The 21,612-nt window shown below is 47.8% G+C and overlaps 2 protein-coding genes across 3 annotated transcripts in view; both read left to right on the forward strand.

Moving 5' to 3' along the window:
* Positions 1 to 3,940: 3,940 nt before the first annotated feature.
* On the forward strand, positions 3,941 to 12,702 carry PSMB8 (proteasome 20S subunit beta 8). The gene is made up of 6 exons (XM_039364728.1): positions 3,941 to 4,140; positions 4,987 to 5,128; positions 8,389 to 8,500; positions 9,945 to 10,074; positions 12,178 to 12,382; positions 12,492 to 12,702. The coding sequence occupies exons 1-6, from the start codon at positions 3,988 to 3,990 to the stop codon at positions 12,578 to 12,580; spliced, it is 831 nt and encodes a 276-aa protein (XP_039220662.1). The 5' UTR covers positions 3,941 to 3,987; the 3' UTR covers positions 12,581 to 12,702.
* A 4,152-nt stretch (positions 12,703 to 16,854) lies between these two features.
* The window catches only part of TAP2 (transporter 2, ATP binding cassette subfamily B member), a 44,483-nt gene continuing 39,725 nt past the window's right edge, over positions 16,855 to 21,612 (forward strand). Inside the window, exons 1-4 of one of the 2 annotated variants that reach the window (XM_039364712.1) lie at positions 16,855 to 17,032; positions 18,579 to 19,186; positions 20,410 to 20,524; positions 21,471 to 21,601. In XM_039364712.1, the coding sequence (XP_039220646.1) occupies positions 18,703 to 19,186; positions 20,410 to 20,524; positions 21,471 to 21,601 (730 nt within the window). In that variant the 5' untranslated portion in view covers positions 16,855 to 17,032; positions 18,579 to 18,702. The remainder of the gene's footprint in view (positions 17,033 to 18,578; positions 19,187 to 20,409; positions 20,525 to 21,470; positions 21,602 to 21,612) is intronic. The other variant, XM_039364711.1, reaches the window with a different exon arrangement.

Raw genomic sequence — 21,612 nt, forward strand, 5'->3', positions numbered from 1 at the left:
AGGGTAGTGTTATCAGCCTAGTGCAGATTATTGTGGTCTCTTCTTCCCTGTTTGAGCCCAAATTTCTTCCGCTGCGACCGTTGGTACCGGAAAAAACCAGCAAATCTTAAGTATTGGATCACCCAGCCAACGGCAGAAGAGAATGTCATTGCGTCAGCAGTTGCTAGGTAGCTTCAGTTGCGGAGGGTTACAGCTAGTGGGATTTCCCTTGACAGCTATGGAGAAGCTTAGAGGCGCCCCCTGGAGGTAGAGAGATGCAACAAAGTGGCCGTGGCGGGAATCTCGGCTTTTTCCAGGAAAAGAGGAGCAACATCAAGCAACGGGGATGGAGTCAGTGGCAATTGGGGGCGTCGTGGGAAGAGTTGAAGCATGAGGCAAGGGACGGATAATCCTGGAGAAACTCTGTGTGGCCCATAAGAGTCAATAATGACTTGATCGCACACAATCAATCTATCAGCTGATAGTAGAATCTATCAATCGATAGATGGATATCTATCCATCGATCGATCGGTGCAGGGGGTCTTCAAACCTGGCCCTTTTATGACTTATTCAAGTTGCCAGTTGCCTCTGAAAAAGCATCTTTTGGGAATCTGGGAGTTGAAGTCCAGAAATCTTAAAATTATAATAATAATAATAATAATAATAATAATAATAATAGTAGTAGTAGTAGTAGTAAAGTTGGAAGGGACCTTGAAGGTCATCTAGTCCAACCCCCTGCTCGGGCAGGAAACCCTACACCATTTTGGACAAATGGCTGTCCAGTCTCTTCTTAAAAACTTCCAGTGTTGGAGCATTTACTGCTTCTGGAGGCAGGTTGTTCCACTGGTTCATTGTTCTCACTGTCAGGAAGTTTCTCCTTAGTTTTAGGTTGCTTCTCTCCTTTTGCCAAGGTTGGAGAACTCTGCCTTAGTGAGGAGACCTTGGTGCTATGACCTTCAGAGGTAAATGCTTCCTTGAGACCAGCTTGGACACTGGGTGTCTTCTGGGAGGATGCCAGCCCAGCTCCTCCTTTTGTGAGCTTGCCTCTAATTCAGGGCTGTCTCTGCTACGGAGTGAGGCAGCTTCCTGATCTGAAAGATTTAGGCAAGTCAGACGTTAGAGGACTTTGCCCTCAAGCCAGGCAGAGAGGATTAAAACAGGCAAGATGGCATTCGCGCATTTGAAGCCTGTTCTCTCTCTTTTTTGGGGGCATGGATGCCACTAAACCTTGGGCACAGCTCCTCCACTGCCAGCTTCAGCTCTAGCAAAAGATGTCAATGCCAAAGTTATTAAGTCAGACTACCATCTTCAGAGTTAGTCCGCGTCTTTTCTTCGCCTAAAAGTTGTAAAATGGTTTGGATTCCATTCTTTTTTACCTTTGCTTTCCTCCTCTCCTAGCTGACCAGATCACATATTCGTATTTTGGGACCTTCTAATTTTGTGGCTCACGTGGGAGTTGTAACCCAGATTGGGGAAGGGTTTTCCATTGGTCCAAATTTTGAAAGCCAAAAGAGGCTCCTGCAATGAAGGGGCTGGTCTGGGTTCAGACTTAAATCAACAAGTTCACAATTGTTTTCTAGTGCACAAAAAAAAATGTATTTGTATATTTTAAAATAAATGCATGTCTAACATTTGCTGGTTTTTTTTAACTGCATCTATCATTGAATTTAATGTTTTTCACACTAATACAGTGGTTCTCAACCTGTGGGTCAGGACCCCATTTGGGATCGAACGACCATTTCATGGGGGTCGCCAAACAACGCAGTCCGCCATTTTTTCCCCCTTTTCCTTAGCTGTGCTACTCCCTTTTATTCTATTGGCTTTTGAAAGCCAATAGAATAGACTCTCTTGAATAGAGTCTAATTCTATTGGCTTTCAAAAGCCAATAGGAATTGTCCAGGCTGTCTCTGCCCTGCTGAGCCCGCCAAAAGTCCCATTCTGCAAACGGTGCTGCACCAGTTGAGTAGTCCTTGACTTACAACCGGTTGAGTAGTCCTCAACTTACGACCGGTTGGGGGTCGCGGCATTAAAAAGGTTGAGAACCACTGCACTACTAGGACGATTATATCAGAGTTCCCCAATCTTTCGGGATTGGTGGCCCTGGGAAGGGGGAAAGAAGGGATGGTGTTGTGATGATGGTGTTCTCAGTCATCCAGGTCACGGTTATGCCAAAGGTGCTTTTTCAGGAGGCAAAACTGGGCTTCCTTGTTAGTTTATTTTTAAGACATTTCGCTTCTCATCCCAGAAGCTTCCTCAGCTCTAACTGGATGGTGGCTTCAACCTCTCAAAAGCGAGGCAAGTGACCAGCTGTCTGCAAGGAGTATAAGTCCTTCCACTTCCCCACGATCCCAGTCAGAGCTGTAGAAGCTCCTTGGATGAGAAGCGAAATGTAATAATAATAATAATAATAGAAGAAGAAGAAGAAGAAGAAGAAGAAGAAGAAGAAGAAGAAGAAGAAGAAGAAGAAGAAGAAGAAGAAGAAGAAGAAGAAGAAGAAGAAGAAGAAGAAGAAGAAGAAGAAGAAGAAGAAGAAGATCGCACAGACTGACTACAAGCTGCGGCATGACAAAGTAGCAACAACGATGCATTGGAAGATCTGCAAGAAATATCATTTGCCTATAAGGAAGAACTGGTGGGATCATAAAATAAAGTCATAGAAAATGATAAAATGAAACTGCCCTGGTACTTCAGAATTCAAACAGACAAGCACCTGCAACATAACACCCCAGACTTAACAACTGTCGATAAGAAAGGCAAAAAAAGTTTGGATAGTGGACATGGCAGTGCCTGGAGACAGCAGAATAGACGAGAAAGAACTGGAGAAGATAACAAAATACAAAGACCTACAAATAGAAATAGAAAGACTGTGGCAAAAGCAAGCAAGGGTAGTACCAATAGTGATAGGCTCCTTGGGTGCAATCCCAAAACAACTGGAGCACCACTCGAACACCATTGGCATTGACAAATTCGCTATTAGTCAATTGCAAAAGACGTCCTTATTAGGAACTGCTTCCATCCTGTGATGATATCTGTAATACCATCAAACATCCACATCTGCCTATCCCAGGTCCTTGGTCAGGACCCGATAAGTAGACAAAAATGCCAAATCCAGTCTGAACATCTGGCTGACTGCGATGATTAATAATAATAATAATAATAATAATAATAATGCCGCCTTTTGCAATTGACAAATTTGCTATTAGTCAATTGCAAAAAGCGGCCTTACTAGGAACTGCTTCCATCCTGCGACGATATCTGTAATACCATCAAACATCCACATCTGCCTATCCCAGGTCCTGGGTAAGGACTCGATAGGTAGACAAAATGCCAAATCCAGTCTGAACATCTGGCTGATTGTGCGATGATCCATAATAATAATAATAATAATAATAATAATAATAATAATAATAATAATAATAATAGGACTTGATAGGTAGACAAAATGCCAAATCCAGTCTGAACATCTGGTTGACTGTGTGATGATCGATAATAATAATAATAATAGTTGGAAGGGACCTTGGAGGTCATCTAGTCCACCCCTTGCTCAGGCAGGAAACCCTATACCATTTCAGACAAAGGGCTGTCCAGTCTCTGCTTAAAAACTTCCAGTGTTGGGGCCATTCACAACTTCTGGAGGCAGGTGGTTCCACTGGTTAAAAAAAAACAAAAAAACAAGAAAGTCCAGTTGCCTCCTGAAAAGAAAAAAAAAAGCACCTTTGGGACACGCAGGAATGCACAGACGTGAGGATCTGCCCGGATGCAGAACGCGGGCATGAGAGGCAATTCCCCGTGGGGGGAACACCTCACTTTAGGTCCCTCGCCCACCCACCCACCCACCCCCGGCTCCTTTCTCCTTGTGGGCGTGCCCAGTCCTGTCCCCCCTGAACCGCGTTGGGGTGGGGGGGGCAGAGAGGGTCCTTCCCCTCCTAGCCCCGCCCTTGGAAAGGGGCGCGGAAGGGACCCAAGTTCTACTTTCGCTTTCACCGCGCCGGAGAGGAAGAAGCGGCAATGGCGCTCCTGGATGTCTGCGGACGCTCCCGCGGGGAGTGGGACTGGCCTCTGCCCGGAGGGGTCGCCGCCGCTGCCGGATCTCGCCAAGGATCCTCGCACTACGCTTTCGGGGTGCGGGAGCCCCAGATGTCGGTGCTCCCGGGGATCCAGGTGTGGGGCGCGGAAAGTGCCGGGCTTGGAGGCGGCCGGGCTGAAGAGGGAGGGAGGGAGGGGCGGAGTGGCTGGGGAGACCTGCGACAAAGGGCACCTGAGCATACGCAGAGTGCCTCCCCCACTTCCCCCTCCCACACCACCCCATCCCGTTGCGTTGTTTGGCTTAGTGCCCAAAACGGGACGTCAATTTTCTCTGCATGACTGTGGGGCAAAAGTGGCGGGGTGGGGGGCTTGGGCTGGATTCCGAGCCCCGGGGAGGGCTGAATTTGGCGCAAAGTTTTGGCCCGGGTGATGTGTCTGTGTGGTTGTGCGTGGTGGTGTGTGTGTCTGTGATTTGTGCGGCTGGGGTTGGGGGGGGGGAGAAGGAGGGAAGGGGGGAGGGAGGGCACACCTTTGAAGAAAGACGACAAAGTGCCTCTGAGCCTATGCAGAGTGTCCTCCCCTCCCCACTCTCTCTCCCCCACCCAACGCTGCATTTTTTTTGGCCCGATGCCCAAAACGGGACATCAACCTCTTGGGGGCAGCAAATTTCCACACACACACCCCAAAAAACTTTTAGCGTCCGGATGAGGGGGGGTGAAGGAGGGAGGGGGGGCTTGGGCCCGATTCTGAACCCTGGGGAGGCCTTTGCTTGGTTGCCTCCTTGCCCTCTTCCCCACTGGAAGGCAAAGAAAGGGCCAAACGTGGCTCAAGTTGTGTGTGTGGTTGTGTGTGTGTGTGTGTGTGTCAGAAGAAGCCACTGTTCTTCCCGCTGGTAAAATGGAGCGGTGGACGGTTCCCCCACCTCCACTCTCCATCCTCATCAGGACCCCTCCTCACCTCTCTCGCCTTCCCTCCCCGCAGCCGTCCGAGGTCCTCAACAGCCTCTCCGAGACCAGTGGCTCCCGGTTTGCACCAGTCCACGGCACCACAACCCTGGCCTTCACCTTCCAGCACGGGGTCATCGTGGCTACCGATTCCCGAGCATCGGCCGGCAACTACATCGGTGAGCAATTCTGTGATTTGGGAAGGTGTTGTTGTTGTTGTTGTTGTTAATTGCGAAGTCGTGTCCGACCCATCGCGACCCCATGGACAATGTTCCTCCAGGTCTTCCTGTCCTCTACCATCTTCTGGAGTCCATTTAAGTTCTCACCTACTGCTTCAGTGACTCTATCCAGCCATCTCATTCCCTCTCGTCCCCTTCTTCTATTGCCCTCCATCTTTCCCAGCATTAGGCCCTTCTCCAGTGAGTCCTTCCTTCTCCTTAGGTGGCCAAAGTATTTGAGTTTCAACTTAAGGATCTGGCCTTCTAAAGAGCAGTCGGGGTTGATCTCTTCTAGGACTGACCGGTTTGAATGCCTTGCAGTCCAAGGGACTCGCAGGAGTCTTCTCCAGCACCACAGTTCAAAGGCCTCAATTCTTTGACGCTCAGCCTTTCTTATGGTCCAACTTTCACAGCCATACATTGCAACTGGGAAAACCATGGCCTGGACTATACGCACTTTTGTTGGCAGGGTGATGTCTCTGCTTTTTAGTATGCTGTCTAGATTTGCCATAGTTTTCCTCCCCAGGAGCAAGCGACTTTTAATTTCTTGGCTGCAGTCCCCATCTGCGGTGATCTTGGAGCCCAGAAAAATAAAATCTGTCACTACCTCCATTTCTTCCCCATCTATTTGCCAGGAATTGAGGGGGGGGGGCGGATGCCATGATTTTGCTTTGGGAAGGTGGGGCTGGGTCAAATCCATCTGTCGGTTGTTAACTTTTCTTCGGAGCAGACCAGACGGAGAAGTCAAACTCTCTGGAGAGAAGCCAGATCCGCTGGGGGGGGGGGGACTTTACTGGTACTTGATACAGGTAGTCCTCAGCTTATGACTACAACTCAGCCCCAAATTTCCGTTGTTAAGCGAGACGTTTGTTGTGTGACTTTTGCCCTATTTTCTGGCCTTCTTTGCCGCAATGGTTTAAGTCAGGGGTCTTCTTCTGGCTGAAGAAGGACTGAAGGGCTGAAGAAGCCCTGAAGAAAAACTGAAGCACTGGAGAACAGTCCTCCACCATCCAGTTAGAACTGAAGAAGCAAAATGGATGAGAAGCGAAACAACTTCAAGGAAAAACAAAGCAATTTAGAACTAAGGAGAAACTTCCTGACAGTTAGAACCAGGGCTTTTTTTATCATAGAACGCCCAGAACGGAGTTCCGGCACCTTTTTTGGATGGAACCTTGTAGGGTAGGCAAGGCAGGTTGCATGACATGCATGAGTTCCGGGACCTTTTTTTTTTTTTTTTTTTTTTTTACAAAAAAAGCACTGGTTAAAACAATTAACCAGTGGAACAACCTGCCTCCAGAAGCTGTGAATCCTCCAACACTGAAAGTTTTTAAGAAGAGACTGGACAGCCATTTGTCTGAAATGGTACAGTAGTGGCCAAAATTGTGGAAACCTTTTGGGGAAAGTGTATTTTTGAGGGTTGATGGCTAATAACACCACTACCATAAAATCAATGGAAAGATAACTTAATCAAGAACGTAATGCAACAGAGTTTGTTCAATTATATGTATTGTATTCTATAAAAAGTTATAGCCAAATAACCAGAAAAAGGAAGCACAACTTGCTTAGGTTGATATCAGGTAGTTTGCCTTCATCTGGTTGTAGCCAATAAGCATGAGTGTTTAGAGAGCCAATCTGGTGTCATCTTGTTTTGGCAATGAGCCAATCAGATCACAGCAGGATTCAGTTATTGATGTCATGCATTGAAGCTGAGAGGAGAACATTTGTCAGGGTGTTATGTGATGGCTATCAAGTTGGTTGGGTTTTTTTTTGTGTTCTTTCCTTTAGTGAGCTTGTAAAACGTAATAAAAGTGAAGTAATGGTGCAGAGAGTTGACTGGTCACCCAGAAAGCCATGTAAAATAGTATTATGAAGTGAACAAGGCTACAGTTATAAAGAAATTAGAAGAAAAATTGGTGGAAACTTAACCAAAGGTGGCATTTCTACTGTACACTTTTCCCAAAAAGTTTCCACAATTTTGGCCACTACTGTATAAGACAGTGGTTCTCAACATTTTTAATGCCGTGACCCCCCAACCGGTCGTAAGTCGAGGACTGTTCAACTGGTCGTAAGTCGAGGACTACTCAACTCGTGCAGCACCGTTTGCAGAATGGGACTTTTGGAAGGCTCAGCAGGGCAGAGACAGCCTGGACAATCCCTATTGGCTTTTGAAAGCCAATAGAATTAGACTCTATTCAAGAGAGTCTATTCTATTGGCTTTCAAAAGCCAATAGAATAAAAGGGAGTAGCACAGCTAAGGGAAAGGGGGGGGGGAAATGGTGGACTGCGTTGTTTGGCGACCCCCGTGAAATGGTCGTTCGACTCCAAATGGGGTCCCGACCAACAGATTGAGAACCACTGGTATAAGATTTCCTGCCTGAGCAGGGAGTTGGACTAGATGATCTCCAAGGTCCCTTCCAACTTTATTATTATTATTGTAAGTCCAGGTTGCCTTTCGAAAAAGCACCTTTAGTCTGGTAGAGTTTTTTTTTCAGGCTAACACATGTTACGAAAAGGCAACCCTGCAGCTCACTCCCTCCGATGCAGCCTGACTATTCCAAATGCAGTCGCCAAAAGCAGATAAAACGCCTTATTATCAAATCTGTTCTTATTATAAGATCAGCTTCCTTCTGATCTATGTTGTTGTTGTTAATTGCGAAGTCATGTCCGACCCATCGCGACCCCATGGACAACATTCCTCCAGGCCTTCCTGTCCTCTATCATCTTCTGGAGTCCATTTAAGTTCACACCTACTGCTTCAGTGACTCCATCCATCCAGCCATCTCATTCTCTGTCGTCCCATTCTTCTATTGCCCTCCATCTTTCCCAGCATTAGGCCCTTCTCCAGTGAGTCCCTCTTTCTCATTAGGTGGCCAAAGTATTTGAGTTTCAACTTCAGGATCTGGCCTTCTAAAGAGCAGTCGGGGTTGATCTCTTCTAGGACTGACCGGTTTGATCGCCTTGCAGTCCAAGGGACTCGCAGGAGTCTTCTCCAGCACCATAGTTCAAAGGCCTCAATTCTTTGACGCTCAGCCTTTCTTATGGTCCAACTTTCACAGCCATACATTGCAACTGGGAAAACCATGGCCTGGACTGTACGCACTTTTGTTGGCAGGGTGATCTGATCTATAGCGGGTGTAAAAATCTTTGGTTAAAGCTGCCCAGCAGCTGTGCCGACTGGGGCTGAACTAGTGTTCTTGTCTTCCTTTCCTTTTCACATACAGATACTTTCCAGTGCAACAAGGTGATTGAGATCAACCCTTACCTGCTGGGCACCATGTCTGGAAGTGCAGCCGATTGCCAATATTGGGAACGTCTCCTGGCCAAATACTGCAGGTAAGAGATCCGATGCTGGTGGCTTGATTGGCTGCACCTGCCAATAATCCATTGCCAGCTTTCTTTGGGTCGTCAGTGACGAGATGGAGTTACGGAAATCGAGCACAGTCAGCCCAAGTAAAAACTGGGCAGGCAATCAGGAATGATAATGTTCAAATGAGGGTGTCAGGGTTCCGATAGAGCAGGGGTTCTCAACCTTTTTAATGCCGCGACCCCCAATCGGTCGTAAGTCGAGGACTACTCAACCGGTCGTAAGTCGAGGACTACTCAACTGGTGCAGCACCGTTTGCAGAATGGGACTTTTGGCGGGCTCAGCAGGGCAGAGACAGCGTGGACAATTCCTATTGGTTTTTGAAAGCCAATAGAATTAGCCTCTATTCAAGACTCTATTCAAGAGTCTAATTCTATTAGACTCTATTAGACTTCTATTAGACTCTATTCAAGAGTCTAATCCTAAAAGGGACTAGCACAGCTAAGGAAAAGGGGGGGGAAAATGGCAGACTGCGTTGTTTGGCGACCCCCGTGAAATGGTCGTTCGACCACAAATGGGGTCCCGACTCACAGGTTGAGAACCACTGCGATAGAGGAAACCAATTAAAAGAACTTCAAGGCAAGGATTTGTTCCTTTAAGACTTTTGAAAGCCAATAGAATAGACTCTCTTGAATAGAGTCTATTCAAGAGAGGGGGAGGGGGGAGGGGAGAGTATGGGTAGTATGTTCAATAGTTCAGATTTTGGTGATAGAGGATTGCTCGGGCATTTTCCCGCAGACCGCATCCGATTGAGAAGAAGAGGAGAGGGACAAGTAAGTAGAAAGATGGAGGAGAGAGAGAGGAGAGGAGGAGGTAGAAGGAAGGGGGAAGTGAAGAGATGAGAGGGGGATGCGGTCTGGGGGGAAATGGGTGAGCAATGTCGGAATTTGCGTGTTGTATTTTAATGTATCTGAATTTTTTTTCTTATGATTGTAATGAAAATAAAATAATAAAAATTGGGGGAAAAAAAGAACATTTTATTCAGGAAACAAAGTATCGGCACTTACATTGTTGAACCCAAGATTGAGATTTCCTCCGCCCCAGATACAAAATAACATTTCCCACCCCCAAAAGATGTCATAAATCACATTCTCCAATTAGCACATTCTTGGGCTTTTCTCTCTGGCTCCTCAGCCCATCAAAGGTTTAGGTCTCTCTTTGGGCAACCTTGAATAGAATAGAGCTGGAAGGGACCTTGGAGGTCTTCTAGTCCAGCCCCCTGCTCAAGCAGGAGAACCTATACCATCTCAGACGAGAGGTTGGCTCAACCAAAAGGATCCTGGGACCCTTCCCCTTACACAGGGAATCCGATGGGTCCATTGTGGTCAGGCAGAGACTGGAGACCGGGGACACGGAGTAGGAAGATGGACCCTCTCCCTCTGACCTTGCCTTCCTTCTGCCCTCCCAATGCAGGCTCTACTTCCTTCGGAACAAGGAGCGGATCAGCATCTCAGCTGCCTCCAAGCTCTTGGCCAACATGCTGGCCGAATACCGGGGCATGGGGCTCTCGGTGGGCAGCATGGTGTGCGGATGGGACAAGAAGGTAATGGCTGGCAGGGAGGAAAGGAGGGAGAAGAGATGGGCCAGGGGGACTTGGGGAAGGGAAGGGGAAGAGAGAAGAGAAGAGAAGAGAAGAGAAGAGAAGAGAAGAGAAGAGAAGAGAAGAGAAGGAGGGGAGGGCAAGGCAGGGCAAGAGAGGGAAGGAGGGGAGGGGAAGAGAAGGAGGGGAGGGCAAGGTATGGCAAGAGGGGAGGGGAGGAGAACAAGAGAAGGAGGAGAGGGCAAGTTATGGCAAGAAAGGGGGAGGGGATGGGAGGGGGAGGAGGGAAGGGGATGAGAAGAGAGAAGAGAAGGGGAGGGCAAGGTAGGGCAAGAGAGGAGAGGAGGGGAGGAGAGGAGAACAGAAGAGAAGAAGGGGAGGGCAAGTCAGGGCAAGAGAGGGGAGGGGAAGGGGAGGAGAACAGAAGAGAAGGAGGGGAGGGCAAGGTATAGCAAGAGGGGAGGGGGAGGGGAGGAGGGGAGGGGACAAGAAGAGAAAAGAGAAGGGGAGGGCAGGGCAAGGGGAGGAGGAGAGGAGAGGAGAACAGAAGAGAAGAGGGCAAGTCAGGGCAAGAGAGGGGAGGGCAAGTCAGGGGAGGGCAAGTCAGGGCAAGAGAGAGGAGGGGAAGGGGAGGAGAACAGAAGAGAAGGAGGGGAGGGCAAGGTATAGCAAGAGGGGGAGGGGAGGAGGGGAGGGGACAAGAAGAGAAAAGAAGGGGAGGGCAAGGCAGGGCAAGGGGAGGAGCGGAGGGGGAGGGGAGGTTAACAGAAGAGAAGGAGGGAAGGGCAAGGTATGGCAAGAGAAGGGGAGGGGAGAGGAGGGGGAGGAGGGAAGGGGAAAGAGAAGAAGGGGATGGCAAGGCATGCCTAAAGAGTAGGTGGAAGGGAGAGGGGAGGGGAGGAGCAGCTGGGAGGGGAGAGGGAGGAGGGAAGGGGATGAGAAGAGAAGAGAAGAGAAGACGGTAGAAGGATAGCTATTCTAGCAGAAAATCAAAAAAGAGGAAGGCTGGGTGTTTAGGCATCAGCTTTGGAAGGAAGCGTTGACGGTTATCTGGTAGGGCAGAGTTGCCCAGAGTGTGGCCCACATATAACCTAAGTGATCCTCCCTTAGGGTCCCTGGAGTGAAAGGGTGGGCCTTTTCAGTTTTAGGAGGGGGGAGGGTTACAGGGTTTTTTTTTTTAGAAGGATAAGATGGCTTGTCCAGGTAGCTGTCTTGGCAGCAGTACAGAAACGGTTTGCATTGGGGGGGGGGGGTTGAACTATTTTTCCTTTTTAGAATGTTTTATCCCACCATTATTTTTTTTATAGAAACATAACTAATACTCCTTTCTTCTCCTGTTTTCCTCACAACAACAACCCAGTGAGGTGGGTCCAGTTGAGAGAAAGTGACCGGCCCAAAGTCACCCAGCTGGCTTTCATGGCTAAGGCGGGACTAGAACTCACAGTCTCCTGGTTTCCAGCCTGGTGTCTTTGCCACTAGATCAGTGGTTCTCAACCATTTTAATGTCGCGACCCCCAACCGGTCGTAGGTCGAGGACTACTCAACCGATCGTAAGTCGAGGACTACTCAACTGGTGCAGCACCATTTGCAGAATGGGACTTTTGGCGGGCTTAGCAGGGCAGAGACAGCCTGGACAAGAGAGTCTATTCAAGAGAGTCTATTCTATTGGCTTTCAAAAGCCAATAGAATAAAAGGGAGTAGCACAGCTAAGGGAAAGGGGGGGAAATGGCGGACTGCGTTGTTTGGCGACCCCCGTAAAATGGTCGTTCGACCCCAAATGGGGTCCCGATCCACAGGTTGAGAACCACTGCTCTAGATCAAACTGGCTCCGCTTTCACTTTTACTTCTTAGACTAGCCTGGGAATTTCTTGGTGGTCTCCCACCCAGAACTAATCGGATCTAACTGCATCAGCCTAGATTGACCAGGCACTGCGATGGGTTACTGTTAAACTGAGTTGTGACCTGCCCATGTCTGGAGTGTAGCCCTCAACCACAAGGAGCAAGGAGTGAGGCTACTGCGCTCTGGACAGGGCTGGGCCGCCCAATCCCACAGGGAAGGTAAACGAAGGCAGAGCTGCAGAGAGTCACAATTTCCTCCCTTTTCAGGGCCCAGGTCTCTACTATATTGATGACAGAGGAGCCCGGCTGAAAGCCCCCCTTTTTTCCACGGGAAGCGGAAACACGTATGCCTATGGAATCCTGGACAGTGGCCACCGGCCCGATCTTAGTGTGGAGGAGGCCTACGAGCTCGGCCGAAGGGCCATCTGCTATGCCACCCATCGTGACTCCTACTCGGGTGGGGTGGTAAACAGTACGTTTCCCCAAGCAGCCACTGGGTTCTTTAGCCCATGGGGGGGAGGGGCAGAGGCTAGTTTTGCACTGTCCCTTACTGACCTTCTGCTGGCGTCTCGATCCTCCAGTGTACCACATGAAGGAAGATGGCTGGATCCGTGTCGGGAAGACGGATGTCAGTGACCTGCTCCACCAGTATGTGGAGGAGAAGAAATGAGATGGGCAGATGACTGCAAGCACGGAGATCTTCTGACACTCAGGGCTGACAGAGAGGAAAGGGATGGGGGACTGTTCCCCCTGTCTTTTTACGGGGCAACAATAAACCACATTTGAACTCGTTTTTCTTTTGGCTCTGATTTGTAATTTAAAAGTGATCCAGATGTCTGAACGAGAATATGTCTCTTTGATAGTGGAAAATAAAATTGGTACTATTGGAAGCTCCCGTTCTGAATCTTTAGAACAGGGGTCCCCAACCTGAGGGCCGCATCCCACTACACAGTCCGTGTCCTATATATGCAACTGGGCCGTGTGAGTGGCTGGCTGGTGTGCAAGCATTGAGGGTGCTTGCACTCGTGCAAGCATTGAGGGTGCTTGCAGCCCCACTCACATTAGCATTGGGGTGCTCGGGGCCTCCTTCACACAAAGGTCGGGGGCCACGCGGCACTCCACTCGTGTGAGTGTCGCAGGCACTTGCCTCTCTTGTGAGCGTTGTGGGTGCTGGAGCCTCATGCAAGTGTTGTGGGTGCTTGGGGACTCATGAGGCCACTTGGGACTTCACTTGCATGAGCGCTTGGGGCTTCTTTCATGTGAGTGTTGCAGGCACTCCCAACTCCATTTATGCAAGTGTCGTGGGTGCTCGGGGCCTCACTCGTGGGTGCTTGCTTGAGGCCTCATTCACGCAAGCAGCATTGACGTGAGTGCACTTGGCCCCACTCACATGAGCAATAGATGCTCTTGCACCTGCCCCTCCCAGAAAACCATTCCCTCTTTCCACCCTCCCCCTCCAGGCTATCAATCTGGAAAGGTTGGGGAACCCTGCTTTAGAGCAATGACCCCCAACCTTTGGGGCACCAGGATCCGGTTCTGTGAAGAGAGGTTTCTCCACGGACCCAAGGAAACATAGTTTTGCTTGCTGTCTGCATCCTGTGTGGATGGGGCTTCATTTGTTTACACAGGTATGCTGCTGTTGAAGGAAAAGTCTTCATCATGGTTCAGTCCAAGCTGGGAATAAACAACATGGCGACTGCTTTAGAAAGAAGGTTGCAGTTTATTGAAGAGGAGAGCCAGAGAGAAAGATGGCTCTGGAAGAAAAGAGAGAGCACATGTAGGGAGTGGGTTTTTATACCCTGTGGGGCTCTTGAGGTTGTTTCCTGTTCCTGTTTGAGGCTTTGTATTTCCTGTGTCATGTATTTTGACCTGAGTCTAAGTGTGCCCCTTTGGCATTTCTTATGTTAATCCTATTATGTCCTGTCTTAGAGTTTGGGTGGGGTATGTAGATTTTAGGTGTCTTTGTCTTCTTAATCTTCTAGCTTCAACCTTCCTAAATGGATTATTACATCTGCATTTCTACAGAGTTAGTTTCTGGTTGGGGGAGGGAAACTTGGGGCTGTTAAGAAAACTGGCCATGCTTTTCTGCCTCTTTAAGATCCTTTGAGGAAATATGTTTTTCTGCCCTTTTAATATTTCCTTCTCTGGGGGGGGCTGACTTTCCACACTGCGAACCGATGCGGGTCCACAGACTGGGGGTTGGAGACCCCTGCTTTAGAGGGAACTCAAATTTTATTCCTGCCATGTATACACATACCACTCCCAACTGCACTAGATAGGGAGTTTTCTACGCAGATTCTGCCCACAGGGATTTTTTTGGCAAGTTGCTCAAGCGGCACTCCTGACAAATTCAAGCATGCAAGGAAACGCTGGATCGCAACTTAAAATAACCCATGTTTAAAAATGGAATGCAGGTTTGCAGGATGTTGGCAGTCAGAGGGTAAACAAGTGGTCAAAGAACACGAGGCAGAGAGCAGGAATCTCTCTTTGGGGAAAAGTAAATGCGAATCCCTCAAGAATTATGATTATAAAGATGCATTTTTAATTGTGTATAATTTGTTCCTCACTTCTTGTTCTTTAAGAGGATTCAAGGGATGCTTTAATTGAAGGCGGGCAGAGTTAATACTTACACCCAGAAGTATAATAATAATAATAATAAAGTTGGAAGGGACCTTGGAGGTCATCTAGTCCCCCTGCTCTGCCTCAAGGAAGTCATTTATCCTCTAAGTAACTATCCCTTTTCTTTGATTATGGATTGCCCAAAACAGTTAGTTTTCAGAAGTCATGGGAAAAAAATCAATTATATAATAATAAAGTTGGAAGGGACCTTGGAGGACATCTAGTCCAACCCCCTGCTCAGGCAGGAAACCCTATACCATTTCAGACAAATGGCTGTCCAGTCTCTTCTTAAAAACCTCCAGTGTTGGAGCATTCACCGCTTCTGGAGGCAGGTTGTTCCACTGGCTAATTGTTCTAACTGTCAAGAAGTTTCTCCTTAGTTCTAGGTTGCTTCTCTCCTTGATTAGTTTCCATCCATTGTTTCTTCTCCTGCCTTCAGGCGCTTTGGAGAATAGCTTGACTCCCTCTTCTTTGTGGCAGCCCCTGAGATATTGGAACATGCTATCATGCCCCCCCCCTCGTCCTTCTCTTCATTAAACTAGACATACCCAATTCCATCAACTTTTCCTTATATGTTTTAGCCTCCAGTCCCCTAATCATCTTTGTTGCTCTTCTCTGCACTCTTTCTAGAGTCTCAACATCTTTTTTGCATCGCGGTGACCAAAACTGGATGCAGGATTCCAGGTGTAGCCTTACCAAGCATTGTAAAGTGGTATTAACACTTCAGGTGATCTTTGATTCTGTCTCTCTGTTGAATTGTGACAGGATGCCTGAATGGAGCAAACAAATAAATTCACCCCGGGTCCTTTTTTATGTTTGGAATTTTAGAAGGTTTTAGTTTAATGAGGGGATAAAACAGATGCCTGAAGCATAGTGACTGTCTCACTTCCTTCTGAGCTCCTCCCCAAATTGTCTTTGGCTCCACCCCTTTTGTGAAAGCTGGGGGGGGGACATGAAACACACCCCGGTTGTGCTCCTCAATTTACAGCTGAAATGGAAGAGCAGGTGTGATCGTTGTAAACATCCACCAAGGAGTTAGGATAGTAGAGTTTGGCAAAAATATGGAATAATAGGATTGTTTCTGGGCAGGAGAAGGTGATCAAAACTTTTGGTTCATTTATTTGTTCCCAAAAGAATGGGCAGCATACGATGTGTAAAAGGATGCTTTTAAACATTAACTGTCTGGATAAAACTACCGGTAGTCCTGGACTTACGACCACAATTGAGCTCAACATTTCTGTGGCTAAGCAGGAGAGTTGTTAGTCAGTTTTGTCCCATTTTATGACCTTATCGTTCAATTACTCTGTAAAATAAAATCAAAATAAGAGAGATCGGGCGTTTACTAGGCTTGCATAGCGGAACGCGGGCGCTATCTGGTGGTCACCGGGCTGGTAGAATAGCTTAAAATTTTATTTAACGGGTTAAGGAGATTTTTAGAGATATTGATTGATTTAATATTTAGGACCTAGATTTATAAAGGAAATGAAAATTAATTGTTAGATTATAGTTTTGAATTGTAATATGGAAATTATTTTAAGATATTTTATTAGCAAATGAGGAGCTACCAGGATGAGAAATAGAATATATTTGTGAAATAAAGTAAGAATCTAATTTTCGGAATAATATGTGTATTCTAGACACGATAATTATTTGGTAATGAAATGAGGGAAATTAGGGTTACCAAAGTTTAGTAATAGTAATAGTACAGCTGGAAGGGACCTTGGAGGTCTTCTAGTCCAACCCCCTGCTCAGGCAGGAAACCCTATACCATTTCAGACAAATGGCTGTCCAGTCTCTTCTTAAAAACTTCCAGTGTTGGAGCATTCACCGCTTCTGGAGGCAGGTTGTTCCGCTGGTTAATTGTTCTCACTGTCAGGAAGTTTCTCCTTAGTTCTAGGTTGCTTCTCTCCTTGCTTAATTATTACGGTTATTAATGGCTAAATTGGAACATGGTAATCGGAATTAAGTAAAACTTTAAAAACAGGATTTGGATATGTATAAGTAAAATTTTACTGGTACGTGTATTGATTGATTGAGCTCTATCTGGAAATATATTAACTTGAATATGATATTAAAAATTAAGGGAAATAGAGAGGGAACTTTTAATGAGGTACTCTGAGATATATATGAATGATTCTGTTATTGGATTTTTGATTTACCCTATCACCACGCTGCTTCCTAATTACTTGGATGTAACAATTGAATAATTAATAAAATTTGTTTTTAAAAAAAGAGAGAGAGCGGGCGTTTACTAGGCTTGCACAGCGGAACGCGGGCGCCATCTGGCGGTCACCGGGCTGGTAGAAGCGGGGAGGAATTCGAAACGAATCGAAAGCGAAAGCGCCGCGTTGGGGGATTTTCGGCTCTGCACAGGCGGCAGTGGGTGCGGCGAATTTGGGGGAGAGAGAGAGAGAAGCTCAGCCCGGCTCGGCTGAAACGAGGCTTCGGATCGAGAAGGACCAAACGCCCGCGACGGAAGGGCTTTCCCGGCCGCGGCAGGAAGGTGAGAGGCTGGGGAAAGGGCGGAGGGTTGCATTGATCTGGGCGACTGAACGGCTGCGGAGGTGCGGGGGACTCCACTCCCCATCATTCCCATCCAGCACGGCTGCTCATTGTTGGCTGCGGATTACGGGGAATGCAGCCCACTGAAGTAGCTGCGTAGTCCGCTCCGATTTCCTGCCTTCTTAAGAACTAACCCGGACGCGTTTCCTCCTGCTTTGCGCGGGATCTAAACTTTTGGGGTCCTCTTTTGCGTCGCGCCTCTACTCCGGAGGATGGGAGCGGGGTTCAAATCTTTACTAGCCTAAACCAGGGGTAGGCAACCTTGGCCCTTTTATGACTCGTGGACTTCAACTCTCAGAATTCCTGAGCCAGCTATGCTGAGGGGAAAGAGGTTTCCAAGCTGAGCCATGCTGGCTCAGGAATTCTGGGAGTTAAAGTCCACGAGTCATAAAAGAGCCAAGGTTGGCAACCCCTGGTATAGGGTTTTCTGCCTGAGCAGGGGGTTGGACTAGAAGACCTCCAAGGCCTCTTCCAACTCTGTTAGTCTGTTATTATTTTGAAAAGGCAACTGGACTGGTTGTTTTGTTTTTTTGAGGAAAAACAAGACGTTTCACTTATGCTGGCTCAGGAATTCTGGGAGTTGAAGTCCATGAGTCAAAAAGAGCCAAGGTTGCCTACCCTTGGCCTAAACCAGTGTTTCTCAACCTTGACAATTTTAAGGCATGTGGACTTCAACTCCCAGAATTCCACAGCCAGCAATGCTGGCTGTGGAATTCTGGGAGTTGAAGTCCACATGCCTTAAAATTGTCAAGGTTGAGAAACACTGGCCTAAACGAACCGACCTGGATATTCAAACGCTTCTGTCACAGTTCTGGGGTTTCTTTGCCAAGGAAACGAAACAAAGAAGCAATCTAGAATTAAGGAGAATTTTCCTAACGGTGGGAACAATTAACCAGTGGGAACGGCTCGCCTTCGGAAGTTGTGGGTGCTCCATCACTGGAGGTTTTTTTAAGAAGAGACGGGACAGTCACTTGTCTGGAATGGTATATAGGGTGTCCTGCTTGAGCAGGGGGTTGGACTAGGTGACCTCCGAGGTCCCTTCCAACTCTTGTTATTCTGATTTCAGTCTTCCTGAGCAGTGCTGGGGTGCCTGTGGGAACGGAGAACGTGAGGCAGAGCGGAAAAGTGTCTCGTAACCAAAGAAACCTAAATGACTGTGAATTTGATCTTTCTCAAAGTTGCCACCTGACCTGCTGCACTCAGAATAAATATTTAGGGCAAGGGATCTGTTGCTGGGAAGTCAGCTGATTATATGTAAGATCTTGGGTTGTACAGTATTGGGAGACAGATTAACTGAATTCTTTCTCCTTTCTCTTTCTCCTTCTCATTCCCTTCTCCTCCTCTTCTTTCCCTCCTCCTCCACCTCTCCCTCCGTCTCCTCCTCCCTCTCTTCTTTTCCTCCTCCTCCTCTTCTTTCCGTCCTTCTCCATCTCTCCCTCCTTCTCCCCCTTCTCGTATTCTCCTCCTTCCCCCTTTCCCCCTCAAAGGTCTTCTGCAGTGATCCTCCTCTTAAATCCATTATCCTGGATTCCGATAAACAGTAATATCTCCCTCCCCCCCTCTCTCTCTCTCTCTCTCTCTCTCCCCCCCCCCCAAGAGCCCATCAGCAAGATGCTGGTCCCTGTCACGTTTCAGGCAATTCTCCTGCTTTTCTGTGACCGAATCCTGCTCTCCTTGCTGAATGGATGGAGCCCCTCCCTGGTCCCCCTGGGGGTCTCAGCGGCTTGGCTGGAGGCCGCTCTCCGACTGCTGGTTCTCTTAGGGGTCAGGGGTCTGCTCTCCATGGGTCGGACCTCGCCAGTGTCCTTCTCCACGGTGGCTGCAGTCAGCATCCTGCCCCCTTTGTACCTGTTGGTGGGACACTGGCTTGGGGACCCTCCCCTCCTGGTCTCTTCGGCCGCGTGGTCTTGGTGGCTGGCAATCTACGGGGCAGTGGGCTTCTCCCAGCTCCTCTGGGGGATCCTGGCAGAAGGGCGAAGCCCAAAGGAGTCCCGGAAAGAAGACAAGGCCACCCTTTGGAAGATGCTCCATCTTTTCCGTCCAGACAAGCTGTATCTCACTGGCGCTTTCTTGTTCCTCGTCCTGGCGGTGATTGGTGAGTTGGTAGTGGATTAAATCATTCTCTGTGTCACAGGATAAGTGAAGAGAATAGAATAATAACTTTATTGTCACCTTGAATGTACACTAATTGGCATACATTAAATGAAATTGCATTGCGTACAGCTCTCAAAGAGTCACCACCTCCGATAGACACTACATAAATATGCTATAAATAAATAAATACAGAATTATGCATAGACCTACATATATTATATGACATAGAGAAACAACAGCCTAGTTCGGGTTATGCAAACGTGCATGGCGAGAAACGCGAATCTTGTGAGAACCACAAATAATCACCAGGGCTGCAATCACACCCTACACCAGTGGTTCTCAACCTTTTTAATGCCGCGACCCCCAACCGGTCGTAAGTCGAGGACTACTCAACCGGTCATAAGTCGAGGACTACTCAACTGGTGCAGCACCGTTTGCAGAATGGGACTTTTGGCGGGCTCAGCAGGGCAGAGACAGCCTGGACAATTCCTATTGGCTTTTGAAAGCCAATAGAATTAGACTCTATTCAAGAGAGTCTATTCTATTGGCTTTCAAAAGCCAATAGAATAAAAGGGAGTAGCACAGCTAAGGAAAAGGGGGAAAAAAATGGCGGACTGCGTTGTTTGTCGACCTCCGTGAAATGGTCGTTCGACCCCAAATGGGGTCCTGACCCACAGGTTGAGAACCGCTGCCCTACACTAAAGAAAATAAAATAACTCAGTCGCACCAAAAGGTCACCAAAAGGTCTTTAATAGACCTGACCTCAGTCTTTGAAATTCTGCTGCTCCTTTTGACATTCTCCCTGAATCCCCTCTGATTCCCTTCTTGGTTGCCTCCTGCCACGGAGCAGTTCCTGCCCATGTAAAATGTGGCGTTCTGGAGGCTTTGGCCGTTGGCTCTGAACTCGCTTTCACCAGGGTGTGTCCTGTTTTTCAAACTCTCCATTCAGCCCATTCAGTGTCCAATTCGAGCATCTTTTCTCCCATCCTGAGGGGCTGCCCCGTTCTTTCCATAGTTGGGGCGGGAACCCTGGAGCAAAAAGCTCATGGTTTCCTTCCATTTCACAGAACAAGACGTACAATTTGCAGTGTTTGTATGTGTTTGTGTGTGTCTGTCTCTGTGTGTGTGTGTGTGTGTGTGTGTGTGTGTGTGTGTGGATTAAGCTGCCTTTCCTGATAGAGGTCCTACATCACCTCCTCTGTTCTTCCCCCCCCCCCTTTGCAGGTGAAACATTCCTGCCCTATTACATCGGGCGTTTGATTGACATCCTGGGCACCAAATACGACGCAGAAGCCTTTTCCACAGCCATCTCTCTACTCTTCCTGATCTCATTTGCAAGGTGAGCTTATTCCAGGCCCCAGCAGCATCTTTGCTGCAGCTGCCCTGAAATACACACCCAGGATTACGGTTCTGTTGTCTCCCGGCATCTTGTTCACAAGGCAGTACAAGGGGTGATCACGTTGGATGAAGTTGCCTTCATGGAGATACTGGGGCATTTTTTTCCCCTTGCCAGCTGTAAGGAAGCTATTGACTGTTGCCTTCTTTGGGGATGGTTTTTTGTTTTACTTCCTAGTGTAACCTCTGCTCTGGGATTTCCTAGTAGCCTCCTGTCCCAATGCCAGCCAGCTTTGATGCTGCTTCTCTTTTTGAGATCAAGTGAGCTCAGCCAGATCTCTGCTGTAAATGTGGTTTTGATCTTGGCTTCATCATTTTGGATCCCAAAGCTGCTTACTCCAGAGGAGGTGCCTTTTCCCTCCTGGCCTGCCAGTGAAAGGCAGAGTGAGGCCTAAACGTTACGGTCCCCGCCTGATGTTTTAAGACTTCAAGAAAGATCTGAAAATGAGGTTGTTTTCTGGAATCCTCCTGAAGCAAACCTTAGCCCTTGCTTTCTTTTAGCTGCTTGTTTTGCAACCTGGCAGAAGTCTAGCCAATTAAAACTTGTGATCTATTCCTAGCTTTCACTTGAATGCAAAACTGAAAAAAAACAACAACAAAAAAAACCTTTCTAAAGGAACATCCATTCTTGGCTGATATCAGGGATAATTTAACTGATTTAAATTCTGATTTAAATTCAACCTGAAAATGAAAGCCGTTTCAAAATGGAGGGAAGAGCATCAGAAGTAACTTATTCTTAAACGGTGGGTTAGATCTGTTTGTGTGAACATTTCGTTCTCTTTGTACCCGGGTCAAATCCGGTACGTGCTCATATATGGATCTGTGACTCAGTTTCCATTGATGAAGCAGGAACCAACCCACCCACCCCTCTTGCTGTTTTTCTTTTCTAGCTCCGTGTTTGCCAGCTGTCGTGGGGGACTCTTCATGTTCACGATCTCACGGATGGTTATCCGGACTCGCAACTTACTCTTCTCTTCTCTGGTGAGGCAAGACCTGGCCTTCTTCCAGGAGGTGAAAACAGGTGAGGGCCCA

The sequence above is a fragment of the Crotalus tigris genome, unplaced genomic scaffold, assembly GCF_016545835.1.
Source record: "Crotalus tigris isolate CLP2741 ecotype Arizona unplaced genomic scaffold, ASM1654583v1 scf7180000019840.826796, whole genome shotgun sequence".
Classification (NCBI taxonomy): Eukaryota; Metazoa; Chordata; class Lepidosauria; order Squamata; family Viperidae; genus Crotalus; species Crotalus tigris.

Excerpts from the sequence above, each read along its gene's own strand:
- PSMB8 (XM_039364728.1), top strand. The coding sequence starts at position 3,988 with ATGGCGCTCCTGGATGTCTGCGGACGCTCCCGCGGGGAGTGGGACTGG. Across the intron at positions 8,501-9,944 it reads CTCCTGGCCAAATACTGCAG|GCTCTACTTCCTTCGGAACA; the intron begins GTAAGAGATCCG and ends CTCCCAATGCAG. Across the intron at positions 10,075-12,177 it reads TGTGCGGATGGGACAAGAAG|GGCCCAGGTCTCTACTATAT; the intron begins GTAATGGCTGGC and ends CTCCCTTTTCAG.